Genomic DNA, 23,990 nt, shown 5'->3' on the forward strand with positions numbered 1-23,990 from the left:
TTCAAATTCCATTACATTTCATTCTTAACAAAGTAAAGTTGCTAATCTTGTCCTTTCAAATATCCAATTTACTGAGAAATAATTGTCGTCATTTGCAGGTATTTATTTGGTTTTAAGGTGTCGTGTGAGTTACTTTACCTAGTCCTTGGCATGTAGTAAGCATGTCCACTAGTGCAGACTTCATGAGAGCAAAGACTTTGTCTTGATACCTGCTGTATCCCTAGTACCTACAACAGAGCTTGGTACCTCGTGGGTCCTCAAATGTTTGTTATTCATGCATAGCAGGGTATTGTCCTATTGGGCTTTACCTGTGTTCTGAATTTCCTTGAATGCTCCTGTTCTGTGCCCCTCTCCAGCTTTAATTGATCCCCAAGAAAATGATGATGCTGCCAATGACTATACAATTAATTATGCAATTTTATCAAGGCTTCTTTGACTTCTTTTTTCACCCTGCAAAGCTCAGGGACCTAGGCTTATTGGATGTTTGTACTTTTTTGTTTGTATTCAATAAGTATTTGGCAAATTGAATTGAATTATGTGCAGGTTTAGAATGCCCACTAATTTTGCACTAAAGTCTATTTAGGGTCATTTGCCCGGTTGCTGGCATCAGGGGAAGTAAGATAAGCTAAAATTAAAATCTGTCACTTCAATTTGCCAACAGCAATACTAAAAAGTATGGTTTGAAAGAATCCTTTGTGAAATTTAGAATTTTAGTTACCGAAGCCATTATTCTTCCTTGTAACTAAAGATTATGCACTGAGTATGCTGATTTGGCTCCCACCCCTCCAATGAACATCATAATGATTAATGTTAAGTGCTTTAAACTTCTTAGATAAAGATGTTATTAAGTGCAGCATGTTTTCTATCACCAACAACTTATTGCTATTTAGCTGAAATATTTCTTCCCCATACTTTCACCATTTTCTCTTGTCATTGTACCAAATAATCATAATATTACTCAGAAATGTTCAGAAATTTCCAAGGTCACCTCTGCTTCCAGGACATTTATCTCTGAGTATTCTTTGCTTGTGGATAGCCAACTCAGATTACTTTGGAAATCCATTAGGGACAATTCCAAATTGCCTGGTAAAATCGTGAGTAGTTTCCATGGGAAGTTTGGTTATCCCACTTGGACAGGATATACTGACAGTGAAGACTTAGATGGGACTCTCATGCTTCCTCAAAGACAATTGCCATTACCAGAATTTTGGGAACCCTGTCTTTAGTGTTCCTCTGATAGAGATCAGCTTTTACTCCTAAGCTATGCTTCTTCTATTATTATAAGTTGTTGAATCATTCTTTTTAATTAATCAGTTTTTCTTCTGATTATAGGTGTTTTACATGTGTCCATTATAATTGTCTTCTTTAATTTTTCTGTATTCCCCAGATTTTTGACAATCATCCCAAATACCAAACTGTTATAATTTAGCATATTTTTGTTGTCTTCTTTTAATCAACAGATTGTGTTTTTTTGTATGTCTTTGTTTTGTTTAACATTTTAGTGTAATTTTCCATAGCATTACAAACTCCTTGTAAACATCATACTAACAATTGTACTAATAAACCTTAATTTATGTAATCTTTTTCCTACTGGTACCCATTTCTCATGATAATGAATCTTGCCACACAGTGTTGTATATAGATCATTGCCTGCCTTTCAAATGATGACTTTAGGAGAGAGCTCAGCAAGTTGATTACTGAGTAAAACCAAATTAACGTGATACATTTTGACGAATGGCTTTTGAAAAAGTTTGTGCAACCTGAACTACTCGCAATATAGGAAAGTGTTGATTTTTTAAATTTTAATTTTTAATTAGTTTTGGCTCTGTTCTTCTTGACATTTGAATATCATTTTTAAATATTTGGTTATGCAATCTCTGAAAGATGCAATGAATTAATTTTTCTAGTTATCAAGTACCCAAAAGTATGAACAATTATATTATAGAAATGTTTTGTAAATTTCTTAGTACTATGAGAAGATTCATCCACCTCATAGAATAGAATTTGAAAGTTGTATATTCTTTAGAATGGATAGTAAAGCATGTGAAGAGTTCCCTAGCTTAGGACTCTCTGTTCCCACATGTAATTGATTCATCCTAATTTTCCAAATACATTTACAGGACTTTGCTGACTTAACTGTAAATCCCTAGGAGAGATTTTGTGGTAAAATGTCAGTCTCTTGTTTATAAAAATGATTGCCACAATTTGAGCGTGATGAATCTTTATGGAATTTAGCACAAATTGTGCGCAGCATGAAACAGTCTATCTGTTCTTGCAGTCACTGATAAAACAAAAATAATATTTAGTAAATTTGTAGAGAGTAAAATAGGATTACATATATGAGTCTTCAAATACTGTGGTCTTAGATATTAAATCACATTTCATATAATTTTTCTTCATATTTAGTATATATATTTTTGTATGTATATATGCACACAAAATAAAAATAAAAAGAATGATTGAAATCGTTATTCATATGAGTTTGAGATATCTTTATTTTATGTTTTAAAACCTCTCTCTTTTACATGTAAAATCCATTCCTTAATCTAAAATCTAAGCAGTATATCTGCTCTAGGACCTATTAATATTCATTGCCTTTCCTCCATCAAATGGTCAGGGGCATAGACTCTGTTCACTATGTGGTTTAAAATCCTGACTCCACCACTTTCTAGCCGATGACCTTAACCTCTCAGTGTCGTTTTTAAAATATGTAACTTAGGCATACTACTACTACTTACTTCATAGAGTTGTAAAGGATTTATAAAATGCTGGCACGTGGTATGCAAGGTAGAATAATAGGCGTTATTATTAGTATGACTTAGTCTTGTGCTTTTACAAAAATACTTCTAATCAAGGAGAGTCACCTCATTCTAATCTCTACATTTTTGATAGGTCTGCCTGCCACCGTGAATTTCCAGGAACCTTAATTTACTGTGTTGTGGCCTTGTAAACTAGCCACTCAGCTTACCATGTGACAGCTCTTTGAGAGTTCTATTTTCATGTATTATCTTCATGTTGATATCTCAATGTAGTGTTGCTTAATTCATCGGAATATAGCACTAGAGGGAGGAGTTGAGCAAGGAGTGGTGCAAAATCAGTTATTCCATATGGATTCCACACCAACTATATTTTGTGTATACCAGACACAATTCTTTCTCTTCTTTTCACCTTATTTATTGAAATTTCTTCTTTCCATTTCATTGAGAGAAAATTCTTGTATTAATCATGACTCCTTTGGATGCAAGTAACAGGAACCCAGGTGACACTGGTTAAGGAAAACAAAAGATGATGTAATCAAAGTCAGGTATAGCTGGATCTAGGGCTCAAATAATGTCAGGAATCAATCTCTCTCTCTCTCTCTCCTTCTCTTCCCTGTTCCTTCCCTTCCTCCCTCCTTTCCCCTCCCATCCCTCCTTTCTCTCCTTCCTCCCTCCCTTCCTTCCTCTCTTTTTCTGACTTTTTTTCTGTGCTGGCTTTATTTCTCTATCAGGATAAGATTGTAGCTCCCCAGGTTTTGGCAAAGACTGTCACCAGCACCTCTAGGCTATCATTCTATCTTTTACCCCACTAGACAGAAAACTGTTTTTTAATTTTAGAGCTCCAGGAAGAGTTCCTGGTAGGGCTTTTATTGGCTGCCTAGCTTGAGTCATAAGCTTATCCTTGAACCATTCACTTCGGGCAGGGGATGCAGTGCTCTGATTGACCTGGATTGAGACATTTCACCCTTGACTTACACGGATTAAGAGTGGAGTGTGGGATGTTTAACCTGGGGGAAAATTGGGGTGCAGTTAAAGAAAAAGGGTAGTTGGGTGCTGGGCAGCACACATGTACAAATGCCACAGCTATGAGGGCTTCCCAGCATACTCCATGGGAAATAGTGGCTGTGGTAGGCAGAATAAGGGCCTCCCAAAGACGTCTACATCAGAATCCCTGGAACCTATGAATACGGTATGTTACATAGCAAAGAGGAATTAAATCTGCAGATGGAATTAAGGTTGCTAATCAGTTGACCTTAAATAGGGAGATTACCCTGGATTATCTAAGGTGGAGTCCTTGTAAATGGAGGAAGAAGGTGAAGGAGAAAGAACTAGAGAGATGGCAGCATAGGAAAGACTTGGTCTGACGTTGCTGGCTTTGAAGATGGAGGAAGGGAACCATGAGCCAGGGAATGCAGGCGGCCTCTGGAAGTTGAAAAAAGGAAGGAAACAGATCACTCTTGGAGCTTCCAGAAGAAATTCGGCCCTGCTGACACCTTGATTTTAGCCCCGTGCGACCTTTTTCAGACTTTTGACCTCCAGAACTGTAGGATAATAAATTCATGTTGTTTTAAGTTGCCAAGTTTATGGCATTTGTCACAGAAGCAATAGGAAACCAATACAGTGGCCTAGTGGACTGTCCCAGTTTCTCATACTTTTGTCAAACTGTGAGCCAGATTATTTTAGATTTGGAAAATATAATTACCGCGAGTAAAGTTTCAGTGAAAACCTTTAAAAATGCTGTCCACATTTCTTATCTGTCATATTTTCCCCAGCCTTTGGCCCTGGGGACAAATGCTAATTTTCCTGGCTTTAAATTCTAGACACAAGATTAGTTTTTAAAAGTATTATCCATCAAAAAATTGTAAGACGTATGAGAAATATTAATTTTTAGAATGTCTAATATAGCTCTCAAGTTTGTAAAGCTTCCAGTGATGATAAATATAACCAGTAGATGTGCTTTTTTAAAAAATAAGATTGGAATGTGAAAAGTTTGGCATTTGGGCCTCACTTAAAAAAAAAAACAAAAACTCCTCTACTTGTTATCCTGTTATTGATTATTTGATCATTTTAAGATGTAGCAAACAAAATACTTGGATATTTTTCTTCAAAAAATTTTTCGTCATGCTTTTTCTTTTCTTGAAAGGTCTTCTCTTACCTGATTTCATGTTCTGGAACACGAAAGAATGTGCTGTTCTTTCCTAAATGACTCTCTTGGACATAAACATTGTGCAGCTGCAACAAATATTTATGAAAAAGCCAGATTAAAAAAAAATGAGAAGAATTTTTAAGTTCACAACTATTTGTTCTTTCTTAATGAGTTAAAAAACATTTTTTTCTTCAAATTGCTTTGATGGAAAATCTTTGACTATGAAAATAGGTTTGCAACTAAAAATGAGACATCAAAGAGTTTCTCTACCTCGTGGTGATAAAAGCCTAGAGGAGATGAAGTGAGGGAAAAATAATTTGGTTGTGTTCAGAATTTCAGGATGTGTCACAGTTTTTAATTGCCTCTGCGAGAAGATGTGTCCCCTTCTCCGTTAGTGTTTACAGCCTTGGGAAGCCCTTGGGCATGTGGTGTCCTCTTTAACATCCACTCTTCACCCCACTCACATCTTTCCTGGAGCAGCTGGCTCCTCTCATTTCTGATGAAAGTCATTCTCTTACCCTCGGCTCAGGATTTGGAAATGTTGTTGTTGGAGCTGCTTCTTTAGCAGATCTTGAAAATGCTTATTCGATTTCATTCTTGTGGCCAGATTGTTGCATACTGAGAATTTATACCTGATAAAGGAAATTGCCTCTGTGAACTGCCTCTTTATAGTCATCAGCCAATTCTTGGGAGAGGATCCCAGTGTCTAGGTTGGGTAACGGAGCATGGGTTGTTACAGCCAGCCTGGATTTCAGGCCCTCTGTTGACATGGAACTTAGGATCCCTTTTAACCTTCAGAAGCAGTAGCCTGGAGTGAGAATGGAGTATGCGGAGGCCTGAGGGGTGCCAGGCCTTGGAAGGAATCTGAAACTGCCTTCCATCTTCTCTATCTCTAGTAGATGATGATGGTGATGGTGACAGTAACGTCAGCTAATTTTTCACCTATAGCAATGTAATAAATGGACAAGCCCTTTATGTGCTTTACCTCATTTGATCCCCATTATTATCCCTATTTTACAGATAATCTCTCTGAGGCTTAATTTTCACAGTCTGCTTGCAGGATGCCAAAGAGCACATCAGCTTGATACCAGAATTCAAACGCATTGCTTTCTCACTCCAGACTTTTAGTACCAAACCATCGTAGCCTCCTCCCTTCCTCGCTTGGGAACTAAAGCCACATTGTATCAATCACAAGTACTCCAATATTCTGTGTGCCTGGGGTAGCTTTGATCTTGATTTGCTCAGCTAAAAATTGCTGTGATATTTGGGAGCTTTGTACTGTAGTCACTCCAGGTCCTAGCAATGTTCATTGTACTACTGAAGACTTTTCTCTTATTCTTCCATCGTGTGGTCTTTGTAACGTGCTGGGGACATCTAGTATTCTCTAGGAGACTTTTTTTGTAGAATTCTACAACATACTTAGAAGAATACCAAGCTGCCTGTCCTCAGTTGTGAGTATATGTGGCTCAATGTGTGAAGGAGTTAAGATGATCTCAAAGTATAGGCCACTGTGTCGTGCTGTGAGAACACTCCCTCCCAAGAATCCCCACTTCCAAAAATAGCTATTGATTTTTTTCCCCCCAAAGACTAATGTACACTGGCGACATTTAAACGTAGTTAAGAGCTGTAAAGAGCTTAAAATCTCTGAAAGGACAAGATGTAAAAGCATCTAACTTTTCTCCCGTAGAGATTTTTATGATTTTCATAGACAGTGCACGACTGTGAGAACTAAGAAGCTTAGACCAGGGTGTCTGTACCTGACAAGTTAGCAGGGAAGCTTTCTTGGAAGAGATGGGACTTGAGATAGGTCAGTGGGGCTGGGTCGGATTTGCATAGATGGAGAGAAAGCAGTGACCCTTTCCCTGGCTTTAAAGGCAGGCATGAGGAAGCTGGGTCTAGTGAGCACGTTGGAATGTTCGAGAGGCTAACATGGGAGATGGTGTTGAAAAGAAATTAGGGACAGAACCACAGGGCCTTAACTGACAGAGTTAAGTTTTGATTTGGGTGAAGTTACCTAATCTCTGAGTTTCAGTTTCTTAACTTGTGAAGTGAGAAGATTTGATTAGTAGATGGGCTTCCAAGCAATTTTCAGGTTTAACATGGAAAAAAGATATCAATTTTCTGAATCCGTTTTATCCTGAAGTGATGATGAGCCATTGAAACTATTCAGAGAGAATAATATGGGAATATCCATGCCTGACATTGAGCACTTCCCATGTGCCAGCCTACTCAGCGCTTTGGATGGCGCCACTTAATTTTTACAACAAATCTACAAATTAAATACTATTACCCTTATTTTTATAGTTGAGTACTGACATAAAAGGTCCTGAGTGACCCAAATTATAAAGGTAGTAAGTGGTAGAACCCAAGCATTTTAGGTGTGGGACTTTAAAACGACTTTCCTGGCAGTAGTTTAGAGAATATTTTGGTATAATTTATGCAGTATTTGGTAGTGAGGAGTTTGAACTTGGCACCTGCAGCCTTTCAGTGTAAGGTGATGAGGATTCGAAGGTGATTAGAAGAAAGGGGATTAATTTGAGAGAAATTTCTAAGGAGAAATCAGTAGGACTTGAATGATATTAAATAGGGGAAAATTTGAACTGAAGGCAGTTTTCTAGCCTGGAGGTTTGAGAGAATCAGCACATGATGAGCAGAAGTAATGCAATCAGGAAGGCAAGCTGAATATTTGCTGAAAATGAGAAGTTTGGTTTAGATATTTTAAGGGAGGAAGAGAGAGGCATTGTTTTCAGCAGAGAACTGACCCATTCAGGCTTCAGTTTGAGGGAACTTTTCTTCTTTTAACCTGGATTTACTGAGGGCCTATTATGTGCAAGTATCGTGCTAAAACACAGATGTGTAAAAGGGTCCAAAGGCTCAGAAATGATTAAAGTTTGGAAATTATTAGAAAAATCTAACACGGTTGACATTAAAACAGAAAGTATGACTAGCTAAAAGGTCTTTAAGTATATGGAAACGTAGAACATAGTCTCCTCGAATTCTTTGCTGTAGGTTGTGTGCAGTACTTGTGTGTGTGTGTGCGTGTGTGCAGATGTATACACATATCACACATGCACATAGACACAAGAAGGTATTTTTTTTCCTGCAGCACAAAGAAGAAGGCGGCATTGGGATAAACTCTAGAGTGAGGAATTTAGATATGAGAGAATTCCCTGACAAGGAGAATTGTTAGTGTTATAATTAGACTGCCAGTGGAGATGTGCCAATAAATTTTCTGAGAGGTAGTTCAAGTTTTTGAGGAGATCCTGAATAAAAACATACCCTTCTTACCTGCCTGGGTTCTGGACAAGTTGAGAAATAGCAAATCTAAAGATGTAGTAAAAATACCTTTTACAAGAGCCTGGGGTGGAGCACGTGGCTCTCATTTTGGGAGGCAGAGTGCAGGCTGACAGTGCACCCCAGCCGGTGTGGTGTGTGTCAGGCCCCGCTGGGCTAGGGCAGGGCCTGCCCCTGGTGAAGTGGAAGAGAACATGTGCTCTTTATCAGGAAGGTTCCCAAGAAGAAGAATGATGAGAGAGGTGCTGAGCTTTGCAGACTTCTTATTTTTCCCAGACTTACCCATCACAGATGTCACTCTTCTTCACTGAGGAAGGGTGAGTTAATACTGGGTGAGAGGAGTACTCAGAGAAAAATCTTTCCTCATAGAGAGCAGGACCAGGTTAAAGGTACTTCACCTCTAACTTAAGAAAAAAAACAACGTCATCTACTTGAGATGCCTTAATTGTAAGAAAGAGGCAAAGATTAGATGATTTTTCAAGGTCTGTTTTGTTTGTGACCTGTATAGTTGTAATTCTGTGGCTATCCAAAGGGATTGCAGAGTGGGGGGAATTTCCTGCTGCCTGCTCCTAAGGATGAGGGGCTCTGCGTCTGCGTGCCAGGAGGTCTGTTTTAATGATTAGATTCTTTTTATTGTTGTTGTTGTTAGTAGCTTAAAATGTAAGTCCTTGATACTATGAAATGTTTGATTTATAGGCCAGCAGGAACTGTGAGAAATATACACAACATTTGCAAGCAGAATTCTGGCTGTAGAGGTATATGACAACTTGTGTAGTTGGCTATCATTGATTGCTTGGTAGTAAATTACTATTTGGGGAAGAGAGGATGCATTCTAATTTTAGATACCCCCTTAGGCTCAAACTGCTCTCATTCATTCACAGATATTTATTGACTGCAGGGTCTGTTTTAGGCACTGGGGAATTGTGAAGGAAACAGATAAAAATCCTTGCCCTTATGAAGCTTATAGGCTAGCAGGTATAAAGAAACAATAAAAAAGTAAATATATGAATAAAATGTATGTGAGATGGTGACCAGTTTTGTGGAGAAAAGTAAAATGCCGAGGGAGATAGAGAGTGTTGAGATGGTTACTGGTGGTCAGGACGGAGCTCACTGGGAAGGTCATGTTTAAGCAGAGACTTGAAGGAATTGTGGGGTGAGCCATGTAGCTGTCTGGAGGGAAGACACTTTGGCAGAGGAAATAGCAAACACAATGCCTTGAGTTGTAAGAATGCCCAGTGCCAGGCTGTAGGGCCTTGTGAGCCATTTTACTCTGAGTGGAATGGGTTTTGAGAAGAAGAGTGACATGATCTGTTGATTTAATTACTCAGGCTCTGTTTTGAGGATAACCTATAACCTTGAGAGAAGAGCAGAAACAAGGAGAATGGTTATGAGGCTCATTCAAAACTGAGACGGTAGTAGTTTGGACTAGGGTAGTAGCTGAGGAAGTGGGGAGCAGTGGTCAGAGTCTGGAGATATTTTGAGGGTAGAGTCAATAGAATTTGTTAAAAGATTTGGTGTGTGGTCTGAGAAGAGTTAAGGATGGTTTAGTCAAGTTTTTGGTCTGAGTAACTGGAACAATAGAGTTGCCATTTACTGACATGGGCAAGGAGGAGATTTGGGGACAGGAAGAGAGGAAGGTTACTTTTGGAAATGTTAAGTTGAGATGCTTAGTGGATATTCACATGGAGAGGATCCATAGGCAATTGAATTGCGAAGAGAAGAGCTCATGGATGAAGCCCGAACTGGAGATAGATATGAGTGTGAAGGCATTTAAAGTCACCAGGTAGGATGCGCTTATCAGGCTAGAGAGGGTAGATGCAGAAGAGAAGAGTCCTGGGACTAGGTCCTACGGCACTGCAGTGTATACAGTCATGGGAATAAAGGGACTTGAGGAGGGAGAATAAGAAGGGGAGACCAATGTGGAAAGAGGAGAACCAGAAGAGAATGGTGTCCTGGAAGCTAAATAAAGTACTTTAGGAAGGAAAGAGAATAAACTGGATCAGAATGCTGCGGATAGGGAAAGAAGGAAGACGGAGGCTCTTGGCCATTGGTTTCAGCAACATTGGGTTAATAGTGACCTCAACAAGCGCTTGATTGGAGTGGGTTCAAGAAGGAACAAGAATGGGAAGAGAGGAATTGGAGACATCTAATGTCAGTCTTTTGAAGTGTTTTGCTATAAAGGGGAGTGAAGTAACGGAGGATTAGCTGGAAGTGGATGTGGCCTCAAGAAGGTTTTTTGTGAAAGACAGGAAATATGGCAGTTTATTTATTTGCTGATGGGGCTAATCTAGTGATGTGGGGGAAATTCATAAGGAAAGAGAGAGAGGGTTATTGCTGAAGCCGTTCTTGCAAAGGCAGGAAGGGTTAAGGTATGATACACAGTGAAAGGTTTCCTCATAGGTAAGATTGTAGACAGTTCATCCATACTACTAGGAGGGAGGTGGATCATGTGTACACAAATGCCAGAGAGTTGTGGAAAATTCACTGCATCCAAGTCAGGCTTGGGTAATTAGTGACCACAGTGTGGCTTTACAGTGGCCTCAGCCCTCTGTGCTTGTGGAATTTATGGCCCACAAAAACCTTTACAGACCTATTGCTGTGGCCCTTCAACCATCTCAGCTGACAATTGTATAGTTTCACATTTTAAAATTTCACGTGAGCATTATTTTAATGAGTAGCTAACTTACATTTAAGTCAGAATAGCTAATATTTACTGAATCCTCTGCATAATCTCATTTAAACCTCTCACTAAACCCATGAAGTCGGAACTATGACTAACCTCCAGTTAAGAATTGAGGAAACCGAACCTAAGAAAAAATAAAGAACATGTTCAACTTCATATGTTGACTTAACTTGCTGCTTTCTACCACTGTAGTTCATTCCTTCACCATGGGCTCTATTGCTTTATGGAAGTATTTGGATCTGTGAAATGTGTAATTTCTGAATGCAGTGAATTAACATTGCATATAATTTAGTCTGTTTATGTGATTGTAATCTGAGATTAAATACTTTTGACAATTTTGAACTTTACCCGCCACCTTTTTATTTTCCTCCCAAAGACCAAGAATTTAAGAGCCTTTTTACAGAAAATTTTGAAGCTACACTAGAGGAAAAATTGGTTGGCTGGCTGCGGGTAGGCAGAATGTCATCATTCTTGTAGGAGTTTTCCTTTATAAGTCAGATCTTAAATTAGAAATTGACAGCAAGATGTTCCATCTATTCTGAAGTGAATAAGAGCATAAGAATATGATCTTCAGTGTCAAAATGATCAGAATTGAAATTTTCCCTTGGCTCTTTCTTTCTATGTCTCAGGCCTTCTAGACCTGCTTTCTCATTTATAAACTGGGGATTGTAATACCCATCTTCTGTGATTGTTGTGAGAATTAGAGATGGTATATTCTCAAGCACAAAGCACAGTGCTCAGTATTTATTCTGCTAACACATGGCAGGTGACTGGGTAGCTCCTTTGTCAGTTCCGTTAACTACTTTCTGGGGGCTGGTAGCCTGAGGGGTTACTAAGTACATCCTTTCCCTTGGTTACCTTAATTCCCAACTGGAAAGTAACTCATTCAGGATTTAATTTCAGAAATGTTTCTTCTGTGTACATTTTGGGGATGATTTATTATTTAGCATTAGAGAAAATAAAGCTCTGTAGAACTACACCATCTTTATTTTGAATAAAATTTCAGAGCATATTCTGTGACAGCGGAAAAATGGAACTGTCCCAGAGAATCTAGGATGCATGGTTTACTGTAAGCACGAGGCTCTGGATATCCTCTTGGGTGTGGAGGAGCCTCCCTGCATTCTTCCAGTCACTTAATCCAGGCATCAGTATGTTGTCTAGACTTTGGTTGTGTGAATTCCCTTCAGTGGAGATGGGAAATCCATACATTAAAATTAAGCATTGCTTTCTCCTTCCCTTGAAACAGTAAACCGACGGTTAGAGAAAGAGTTATAACTGGGATTATTGGTGCAGCCAGATGCTCACGGGCCTTGGGCAGTAAGTAAGTCAGAGTGTGGAGCAGCAGAGACAAAGCAAAGGTTCTCTAGTTACCTCCATTACTAACTTAATACGTATTAAATGAATTCTATTGACAAGAGACCCTGGCAGGTGCAAAATCTTGTATTAGATGATATGGGGAGTACCAAGTCGAATGGGGAGTTCCTTAGCCTCAAGGAATTAATTTGGGATAGGCTTCGTCAGTCCACATCCAGAGCCCTATTTATCCCTTACTCTGGAAACTTTCCCCTCCGCACTCTGCTCCTGTGACATTTGAGTTCCTTCCCTAAAATTTTGAGTTTTTTCTTTAAATCAGAATTTTCTAAAGTATTCACCAGGGATTGGTTGTAAAGGAGACTGAATCTCTGTGTCTGTGCCTACCCTAATGCCTGGGGTAGGTCGTCGGCTGTGATATAGAGGGCCTCTGAAGCTGGGGTTGTGCTGTTGCTGCTCCCAGTGTTGGAGCCAGGCTTCTCTTGACTCTGTGATACAACAGTCCTCACTCCTCTGCCCAGTAAATATTTACACCCATGTTACTTGCTCTGTGCATTGAATAAAGGGAGATATTTTATTTAAATACATTGGTCGTTATAAGTGGCATAATGATAAACATGCACTCAAGGAATTTCCTAGTTGCAAAATACGTTCATTTATCTTCTGGTATTTTACCCATCGTTTGAAGTATTTAAAAAGCAGGGAAATAGTGAAAACATAGTGATTCTAGAGGGATACTTGAAGAACATAGGTTGTAGGTTCATTTATGGTTCTCATACTCTAATTTTTTGGATGACATACATGTAATTTCTATAGTTGAGCAGTGTTTGTGAATCATATAATTTTTTCAGGGTCCTTTAACACTACAGGACTAGCCTTAGGCTAAAATTATGAAGGTGGGGAACTTTTTAATTCATGGTCTCAGATTTTCCTTTCTATGATTGCTTTATTCATCCTTGTTGCCCTCCTCATTTCCTTCTCCAGTATGCACTGTCTTCTGCCTTCAAAATCACTTCTATTAAGGGATAAATAGTTAATTCAGTTTGTTATATTTCCCAAGAATGTTTGCCTTTCAGAAGACACAATACTCAAATTGGGCTAAAGTAGGGGAATTAAGTTCTAATTGTGAAATTCAGTGTAACATGTAAGTGTCCACTCATGTTGTAAGGTGGACCCCAAATACACATTCACATTTAAATAAGTATCTGTCCCATGTAAGGAATACGGTGCAAAATGACAGTGCCCTTTGCTCATGACTAACCAGTACGTGCATATTCAATTTATAGATTATTATTTCCTTTTTTTAACTCATTCTCCTCATTTTCTGAAAATGTTCTGTGGTTTATGTGGCATGACATGAGGAGCAGAATGAGCATATGGGCTTTGGAGTATGACTTGGACCCATATCTGAACTTCACAGTTGACCTTGGATCTTATTTGACCTTGGACACATACCTCCTGAATCTCAGTTTCCTCACCTGGGAAGTATGATTGTTAGGGTTGTTATGATGAAAGAATGTGTGTAAGCTGCAGCACCATAAAATATAGTGTATAAATTACAGGCCTATGGTAGATGCAACATAAAGTGGCTATTGCAATTACTATAACTTCTAGCATTCTTACAGGGAAAAAATTAAAACAATGAGAAAAAAATTTCTTCTACATAATAGCAACTTTGTTAAAAGTTTGTAGCAGGTGTCAGTTATGCTAATAATTAATTAATTGGGGGTAGGTTTTGATTATAAGCAAGCCAGATATATTTTATGGAAACTTACTATATTCATGTTCTTAGACATAGAAATAAGATTTGAATATTCACATTATAATAAACTTTTTTTAAAAATAAAAAAATGTTTCATTGAACACAGAGTTACCTAAGCGCAGTTGAGACATGATTTGAGTTCTCAAAATTTAATACTTATGAGATGATTCAGGAATATATTTATTATGCAAGTCGAGGCAGAGTTTTGTGAGGTGGGCGCTTTACGCCTATGTTATGTCCTCCTGTGTTCTCTTGTTGCACAGGATTCTACAATTCTATTTTTCACCCCACAGATTTACCAATAAAGAGACATAGAGAGTATGAGCTGGTGACTCCAGTCAGCACAAATTTTGAAGGACATTATCTCTCCCATATTCTTTCTGCAAATCACAAAAAGAGGTCAACGAGGGACGTGTCTTCCAACTCTGAGCAATTGTTCTTTAACATCACAGCCTTTGGAAGAGATTTTCATCTGCGACTAAAGCCCAACACTCAGCTAGTAGCTCCTGGGGCAGTTGTGGAATGGCAGGAGACATCTCTGGTGCCTGGGAATATAACCAACCCTGTTAATGCTCATCAACCAGGAGTTGCTTCAGAAAGAATCTGGAAAACAGAGCCTTTGCAGACTAACTGTGCTTATGTTGGTGACATCATGGACATTCCAGGAACCTCTGTTGCCATTAGCAACTGTGATGGTCTGGTAAGACTCATTCCCTCTTGTGTGTATATGTTTGCAGGTATTTGGGAGTACAGCATGGTTCAGCATGGTTTGGGAGGTAGAGGGGGAAAGGAAGCCTCATTATTATGTTTTAAGTGCAGGAAGAAGCATTAGAAAGCATTTTACTGTCAAAGGTATGTGCCTTGGCTTAATTTTGACATGAAGACAACGTTATTCCAAGAAACAAAAGACAACTGTTTTAGTGTTTTTTGCCTATATTTTCACTTGTGTTACATTGGGGAATTTTATTTCCTTACTTCTTTCAAAGCATTCTTAAAGCTTTCTAAAGAAACAAGATTCCTCCAAAATGATAGTATTTCACTTATGTGGAAACTTTGGATATCTTCTTAAAGAAAGTATTTTGAAAGCATTCTTTTGCTTCCCCACAGAATGCTAAAATGGGAAATGGGCTGATCCTCTGTCAGAATTTGTTCAAATAGCATTACTTTATGAACATGAGAGGTAGTTCTCTCTGTATGGTGGCTTTGATTCATTTTTTTCCTTTATTTTCAAATAAAATACCTATATATTGCTCTTCAGTTTTGTAGTTGAGACCAATAGTAAGTGACTGGTCTTTACTAACTCTGCAAGTGTGAAATATATATATATATATATATTTTTTTTGTATCTCCAGATGTTATTTGAAAAGTATGTCAATGTTTATGCCTCTTCCATTCACAGTTGACTCCAAGTCTTTGTTCAAAAAGAGCAACCATTTTTCTTTCTATGGTTGCCAGGCTGCTGTTTCTTGGGAGTTCAGAGGTATTCTCTTTGTTTTGTCACTTTTCTGGGAGTTCTCAAAATATTTCTTACATTCCTGCTTATAGTTATTCTACCTTGGCTGGTCCTCCAGCAATACTTTGAATATTCCGCTGTTGTCCTCTGTATGCATAAGTGCAACCCAAAGGAGTTATGACACCATATGTTGTACTAAGTGCTCATGAGTTCATTGTTGTAGGCTTTATTTTTGTAGTGCTGTACTGCTTCTTGATGTTTGGTAGGTTTTTAAAAGCCAGCACAGAAAACTGAATAGAGTATGTGTAGCAGATCCGAGTCTCCAAGTTGGACACCATCCATTTAGGATCCATACTCTCATATTTGGTGCCGGACCGTGTTCTGGGGTTTGAGGATATAAGGAATCTCTCAAATTCTTCTCATTCTACGCAAACATTGAATACACCTGAATTAACTAAGTCACTGAAAAAAAAAATCACTTTCTAGAAAACTAAGTTTAAAGTATTCACTGAGAGAGCTTAGTTCAATATTGCTAAGATATAAAAGGGAATAAATTATATGCAAAGGTACTGCTTTATAATACTTTTAAGTAAAATATATCATGTATCAAACTTGATTCATTCTTATTTTTCAGTTTTATTGCATAAAAAATTATGTACTTTTTATCTCCTCTGTTAAGATTTGAAATTTGGGATATTGGCTTGAATATCAGTTTAAGGAAGGCAAAAGCAAGGAAATTATTTTAATAGATTATCACAGTGATTTTATTTTTAGACCTGACTTCGCAATCAGTATTTTTCTTACTGTACGTGTCAAATTATGTTATCATATGTACAGAAATCTGGGACAATAATAAGTTGTTATAAGGAAGAGGAAAATAGAAAGTATAAATGAACATTAATTATTAGGGTTAATTTCTCATTTTTAAGATATGGTGTTAACTATCTACGTTGTATCTATTGATATAGTGTGTGTATGTGTACACTACAAGTATTCATTTGTTCCATTCTTTGATCCATTAATTAATTAATGAAAAGATACCTGTAGGAAGTCAGTTATGGGCCATCCACTATTCCAGGCACTGTGAACTGGTGAAAGGGGATAATCATGGTTAGCAGCCTCATGGAACTCAAAGATGTTAAATTTGCCATAGAATTTAAATGTGAAAAAATCTGGCAAATACATCTATATCCATATTTATATATAGATACCGACAAATGTATTAGAATCCTGTTTAACTTAAAAAATTGTGGTTAAGGGAAGTATCCTCTGGAGAGATTTTATGAATGAGACAGAGTTTTGAATCAGAGATAAGTGGCCCAGGCCTTGAGCTTGATCCAGGAAAAGGATCGGGTCCAGCTTATAGCAGGCAGTGCTGACTGTGTGCGTATGCAGAAACAGAAGGCTTTTCTAGAGTTTCCAGCTCACAACAGCTGTGGAGAAAGAAGGAAGATGATGGCAGGAGGAGAAGCAGGGTTGTGGAGAAGAGATCAACAAACTGGAGGGCTAACACCAGCGCTACTTCACTACTCATTAAACTGGGGACAAATTCTTAAAATTGCAGAATTGCATTGGACAGGATAAGCTCTTAGCAGAGATGAAGTAGGAAGTTTAATTGATGGGAATGTAAATAAATTTGACTGATTAGCTGATTCCTGAATGCTTTTTGTTCCTTTAACTTGCTATGTAGGGATTTAAGCTTGACCTTCTTGACCTTAGAAAGGAAAGCAGGGATATTGAGATAACGTAAATGCCCAAGGATTAACCTGATGGGATTTAAAGCCATTGCCCTGGGAGGCTCTGGGATTATAATCAAATCCAAGTTGTCTTATTAGAAAGTACAGCCACTTCTGGCCTAAAAATACCAAAGGGAAAATTGGCGTGTATATCGTCAACCAAGTATATAGTCAAGTCTCCTGATATGGAAGAAAAATGCCGTGGAAGCCCTACCTGGATGAGAAATCTAATCCTCCTCATTAGGTTAATTTTAGACTGGTATAGACAGGATTCCAGTGATCTGATTTTCTACATGTGGCCTTTGAAGTTGTTGCACATACAGAGCAGCCACAGGTGTTTATTTTTCACTAAGCTTGGATAGTTCATAGCCAGGCCTTCTCCCTGAGTGAAATTCCTTGCCTCTTTTTTTCTCTTATGTGTGACATGCTATGTGAGTTTGAAATGGATGCACACTCAGAATTAATTTGTATTCAACATAATGCTTTAACTTAATTTTAAAAAGGCAGTGCTGCTCAAAGTGTGTCCACAGACTCAGGTTTGTGACAAGATAAATATGGAAAGTGAGACTAAGTGTTTTTGGCTCTAAGTGTGTTGGCTCTAATTAAAAAAAAAAAAATTGGGGCTGGTGTTTTGTGACTTGGTTTTTCATTTTATTTTTCTAGTGATTAATTTTTAACGTATTTTACAAAAATATCAGTCTGAAACCAGTTAGGGGGAAGAGAAACTTCTTCACCACAGATAGTTTGAAGTGCAAGCAGTGACGCTTTTCTGTTTTTACCCCTCTGGACATCAGAAACTTGACTGAAATAGTCAGGTAGAGTCCACCTATTCCAGGTAACTGTGTGGAATGGTCACAGGAAAGGTACTTTAACAATGAAGATGACAGAAAAATGCCTTGAGGGACATATACAGAACCATGGTCTAGAATGTGGCCTAGACATACATATGCATAATAACTAATATATTCTGTGGGTTCCTGAAATCAACATCAAAGTCTTTTCTGTGCAAAGGAATTGACCATGGTTCTTACTCAATATGGCCAAGAATAATGTCTTTTCCTGTCCAGCGTGACCTTTCCTTGTTCTTTGCCAAGATTATTTTTTATGAGTGGCTGTTAATTCTTTTCCAATTGCGTGTTATTCCTGCTCTACTCTACCCTACTTATAGGGAAGAATTATTGAAATATTCAATCTGAATTTGGAATTGTCTCTGCTTTCTGACAGTGTCCAATCTAGAGTAAAGCCCCACTTCTCTATACCCTCCCCTAAATTACCCAGCCAAAGCCCAAATCCTATTAATAGGTTCTTTCTAACACTGTCTTACTGAGCTGCTCAGGGTTCCCTCTGGTGTGCACTCTCCCTCTGTGCAACATGTAATAAACCAGCTTGTCAATGGCAAATGTGTTCTTCGTGGTCTTTGGCTGGAGGGTGTTGACATGCTTTACCTCTCCTCACCAGGAGTCATGGTGATGGCAGGCATTTCACACACTTCTTAGTGGGAAGACACTTCTGGCTGAGAATCCCTGCTGAAAATAGATTTCTTTATTCTGCAGAGCCCTGGAATTTGCTCTGTAACACCATGAATCTCCCCTGTGAGTAGTGGTAGCTCACAATCACATTTTGTGGTCTACAAATTTGCCAAAATAAAGGGTTGTTTGGTTAGTAGACTTTATGTCATGTATTTTATAACATAAGGAAACTGGATTTTTCTAGATTTGCTAGAACAAAATTGCTTTGTTAATTCCCCTGGATTATCATCAGAGGGAACTGGTTGGGAGTGGAAGAACTGACTAGTGATGACTGTCCTCAGTTATCCAGCTCAGTGATTTCCTTGTGGGCTGATTTTATGATCGAGGGCATTTATCTTAGGATAGAAGTTTTCAACATTTTTTTTTTAACATTTGGAATTCTTCCTTCAAATGAAATCACTAGGGGTTATCTAATAAAATAATATGTAAAATGGATAAACTCAGGAAAGCCCTGGTTAAAACACAGGTGGGAGATGCTCTTCCTCCTAGTTTCTCTTCCACCTGCCTTGGTCTCACTCCAGACCACTTTTAGGCCTCCCGAGGCATCTAACAGGGATCTTCACTGTTAAGGCAGAGGGTCTTGGAAGCTTGAGGTTAACAATTTAGGAACCATAAACTGAACCTCTTTTCTGAAATATCTGACAGTCACATCTGGTTAATATTGGAGGTGTTTTATCCTTTTTAGATTTGAGGCATGGCCAAATGAAGTCTTTGTGGACAACTGCAAACTTGTAAAGAAAACAACCTTGAGACTTTTGCTTTGGGATTTGCTCTCTGCAAAAGCGTGTTCTTGCCATACCTGTTTCAGTAAGTGTAGCAGCAGAGGCACTTTTTAAAAAGTCTACCTAAAAAAGTGTTATGAGCCAGTGTGCTAGGATTGAGAACATTTGACCGGTGATTGTAAATATGGCTCATTCTGGTAAATGAGATGGTTGATACTAAAAATAGATACAAGTCTGTAGCTCTTTATTGTGGATTTGGAAAAGAGGGTTTTTGAGGGCTGATCTTCAGATGTTGACATTTGAACATCTGCTTTTATGAGAAGAACCTGATCTCTAAAGGCCAGTCGCCTCCCTCCATTTTTTCCTGTGGAACATGTCTATGGAAGGTGTCATGTGTTTTATGGATGAGACAGAGGGAGATCTGTGTCTTCATGGTTTATAGGCTGATTTAAGAGATGTTAGAAGGTCTGAGGAACAAAGGACTGAAAGCCCGTTTCACCTCTGTGCGCCTACAGCATGTTATTTTAGCAATGCAGGATTAGAAGCTGCTCAAAGCCGCTATACCCTTTAATTTCCAGAAGTAGAAGGAAGAAAGCAGCAGGCATTGGCTTCTTTCTAAATGAAGAATGGATGAAAGTCCTGTAGTTTAATTGGCCTGAGAGAGCTAGTACCATGACAGGCCTCACTGCTTCCTTATTGAGGTTTGATCAACCCATGGCCATGCAGGAACTGACAGTATTTAGCTAGTGATGTGTACCTGCCTATGCCAGGTCTGGGTTGTTGAATACATCTCCCACCCTGCCTCCTTTCTCAAATAGATAGGCAGCCTGTTTGTGCTTATCCGAGGTGAAGAGGGAAGGTTTGGCAGAGTCCTTGATCATTTTCACATTTCATATCTGATTTGCATAAGTCTAGAATCATATGTACGTCAAGCCTTTTCCAAATTTTTTGGCTGTATTTCTTTTGTGTGATTTAGTTGATCTTATACTAAGAATACCCAAGGACATAGGAAGTGAAAAAAAAAACCCAAGTCAAAAGTTTTTTTAAATTTTGAAAATATTTCTTTATACTAGTTATTTTGTATTTAATCTAACTTATTCATGTTTATTTATGAGTACCACCTGTTCAGTGCTTATTTGATTTACATCAATTTGGTTATGATTCATTTCCCATTATCTTCTCTAACTTTGGTAGAGTAAATTTTTTTTTTTTAAAGATTTTATTATTTTTATTTTTTTTTTCCCTTTTTCTCCCCAAAGCCCCCCAGTACATAGTTGTCTATTCTTCGTTGTGGGTCCTTCTAGTTGTGGCATGTGGGACGCTGCCTCAATGTGGTCTGATGAGCAGTGCCATGTCCGCGCCCAGGATTCGAACCAACGAAACACTGGGCCGCCTGCAGCGGAGCGCGCGAACTTAACCACTCGGCCACGGGGCCAGCCCCTGGTAGAGTAAATTTTTTAAAATTAAGTTTATGATGAGTTAAAAATTGAGAAAAAAAGTAAATATGATGTTGCAAATCTTTCTTTGGGCAGACATGGAAAAACGAAATAAAAGGGGCAGCAGAAGTACTTTTACTTTCTGCTGTTGGCTTGGGAAATAACCCTTCCTGTTCTTCCCAGTGCCATGACAACTGTGACTTCATTAGAACTCTAATACAGATTTTTAAAGATACTCAAGAAAGGCTTTAAGAACTGTGAAAATCGTGCTGACCACATCTTAAATATCTTCTTCTGGTTAAGTTATCATTAAAACAAGAACAAAAGGACAGCAGAGTATTGATATGATGCCCTTGTGCACAATCATGCTTTGAGGTCACAGAGTTCTTGCAACCTAACCCCAGCCTCAAGATTCTCAACCGTGAAAACTGTGTTATTTGTTTGACTTAATAATCCTTGCTTCTAGGAATGCTGAGCCATTAAAACATTTTGAAGCGCTAGGATATGTAAACTGCTATATTGATTGCTCTAGTAAATACTGAGGTATGCCAGGCATAACCTTTGTCTTCCAAGGGTACTGGAAATAAGATATGCAAAAGCAAAACAAAATTACAAAGTGGAATATTTTAAATGCCAAAAGACTAGAATAGATGCAATGTGAGAGCTTGGATGATGGAAGGATTGTTTCTGTCTGGAAGGATGGCAGAAGGCTTCCTGGTGGAAGCGATGTTTGTGATACGGAGAATTGAAAAGATAAACATTTATGTTAGAGTAATCACTGATGATGGCAGGGCAAGGGCTGGGCAGGAGGAAGAGCCTCTGAGCATAGTAGGAGAGTTGTGTGGAGGTCCACGCGCGATGGCCATAGGAATGAAGAGAGGAGGGGGTGGGTTGCTTTCATGAACTTTGTAACAAAAATAATGAATACACAGGAGAGCCAAAGTAGTCTTGGTCAGTGTTTACCTGATTATAGGACAAATGATACAACAGGGAGAGAGAGAAAGAAAAAGGAGGGTAAACCAGTGGCTGTGTAGTTAATATTGACAGGCTTGCATGGGCATTTGGGATGAGAAGAGGGCAAGGCTTCCTGTTCCTTAACTATGTTACTTTTCTTCATAGGAAAGTTTCTGTAAGTCCTGGGACCTTCTTCTCTGGAGTTTAGGGAGGTTTTGTCCCCACAACTTTTTTCTAGAGTTTGTTCCCAAAGTTTTATGTGAGTGGGTTATGAAATTTGATTGTGAAAAATCCAACCTCTTCTTCCATCATCTAGGTCCTTCAGCCTTTCAAGTTTGATCAATAAGTGCCCCGTTTAGTAAACCTCCTTCTATGACCATAATTTCTTCCATTGAAATGTTTTCCTCATTTTCTCACTGTATTTACTATATGTTCAAGTCCCTCACTTCTTTCCATTCTCCAAGGAGTGCTCCTAATGTCGTTTTAGTGATTTCTGTTTGCGTTGCACTGCTGTGTAGAAAGTAAAAAAGTAGAGCATAAAGAATAATTTGATCAACTCAACTCTCAAAAAACAAAACAAACAAAAATAGCCCTATTGATAAATGAGTTGATTTTGATATTAAATCCCATTTCATTTGGTCATTTATAGTATATATACTATATAGCTATATATGTATGTGGGTATATGTAGGATTGTATTTGCATATATATACACATATATGTTTATGCACACACATATGTATACACGTAAACATACATATATATGGAAAACCATAGAAAAGGCAGAGAAAATCAATGTTTAATTAAATACTTTGCTTCAAGGACCAGTGATGAAATTTGTTGTTTGTTCGTAGAGTTGGTGGCAGAGCTAGATTGGCACGTGGGTCTGTTGACAACAAAGCATGTGGCGGATCTGTCATCCCAAGTTACCTAAATATGCTCCTCACAATATGAGTCATCGACAAAGAGGCCATGACATGAATTAACTTGTATGCTTTTAACACTGCTAAGAATACAGAAAGATTAATTAGAAATACAAAAATTGAGGATAAAAAATCAATTGTCCTTTTTATTAAGGTAGTCAGACTTTGAATTCTGTTTCTAAAACAAGGAATTTGAAATGCTTGGTATTTTTTTCAAATATTTATTTTCAAAGGAGTTGATTTATTTTTGAGCAATACTAGACAACACTAAATGTATCAAGAGTTTATCATTAGACTTTTTGTGCTTTGTCAGTCATTTGATAAACAGGCTCAAATCTTCTGTAATTATAACAAATTTCTGAGAATTCTAGTTTATTGATTAAAGAAATAGGGATATACGATTGTACTGACCTCTAAGTCCAGAGTCAGTAATATTAAACAAAAAAAGACATTACATAGGCTGATAGGTTTTGAAAAACATTATCTAGCTTGTTATAGCCTACTTTTATAAAATATTTAGAAGATATCAAATGTGGAGGTTTGTAGTGAGAATAATCAATAAACCCAATGAAGAGGAACAGTGACCAAACTATTTAGCGTTGTGATTCTTTGGAAGAGTTCAATTTGGAAAAATGTAAGCACCATTGATGACAAGTCAAAATTTTATAAAATGCTTGAGGGAAATGATTCACATTGGTAGTGGCCGTGGTGTTGGTTTAGAATCCAGCAAACCTGGACTCCAGTTCCACTTCTACCACCTACCAGCCTTGTGACCACGAACAAGTTATTTAACCTTTTGGAAGTCTCTTTCCTTCAGGAAAGTGGGAAAAGTAGTGCTTGTCAGCTCGAGTAATGCTTGTCGTTACCATGACTGTGAATGCGTCTTTCACACAGCCCAGCTCCTAGGAGATCAACGATTGTTACTACAGTCCCTTTCCTTCTTTTTCCATTTACGATAATTTGTCCTTAATATTTTGTGATTAATAATAATTGCTAAGGTTGCAAAATAAGAAACACTGCAGTTGCCCAACTCAGCCTGTGACCTAAGTTGTGGAAAATACAGCCTTCTATGAAGTGAGCACCTTGGGGAAAACCCTGTAATTTCCAGATCACCTTCTCCAGCTGATGCAGGGCTTCTTTATCATCATCATCTCTGAGGAATACTCTAACCTCTGCTCTCCTGAAGACTGCTAAGGATGGGAAATTGACAATTTTCCATCTTGTTTCTATATGTCTGCCATGTAGAAAGTTCTTCTTTAGGTTCTACTTAGAAATAGGAAGT

The 23,990-nt window shown here is 38.2% G+C and overlaps 1 protein-coding gene across 1 annotated transcript in view; it reads left to right on the top strand.

Moving 5' to 3' along the window:
- The window catches only part of LOC124236802 (A disintegrin and metalloproteinase with thrombospondin motifs 3-like), a 184,846-nt gene that overhangs the window by 5,588 nt on the left and 155,268 nt on the right, over positions 1-23,990 (top strand). The window contains exon 3 of the mRNA XM_046655751.1: positions 14,249-14,655. Within this exon, the coding sequence (XP_046511707.1) occupies positions 14,249-14,655 (407 nt within the window). The remainder of the gene's footprint in view (positions 1-14,248; positions 14,656-23,990) is intronic.

Source organism: Equus quagga, chromosome 3, assembly GCF_021613505.1.
Source record: "Equus quagga isolate Etosha38 chromosome 3, UCLA_HA_Equagga_1.0, whole genome shotgun sequence".
NCBI lineage: Eukaryota > Metazoa > Chordata > Mammalia > Perissodactyla > Equidae > Equus > Equus quagga.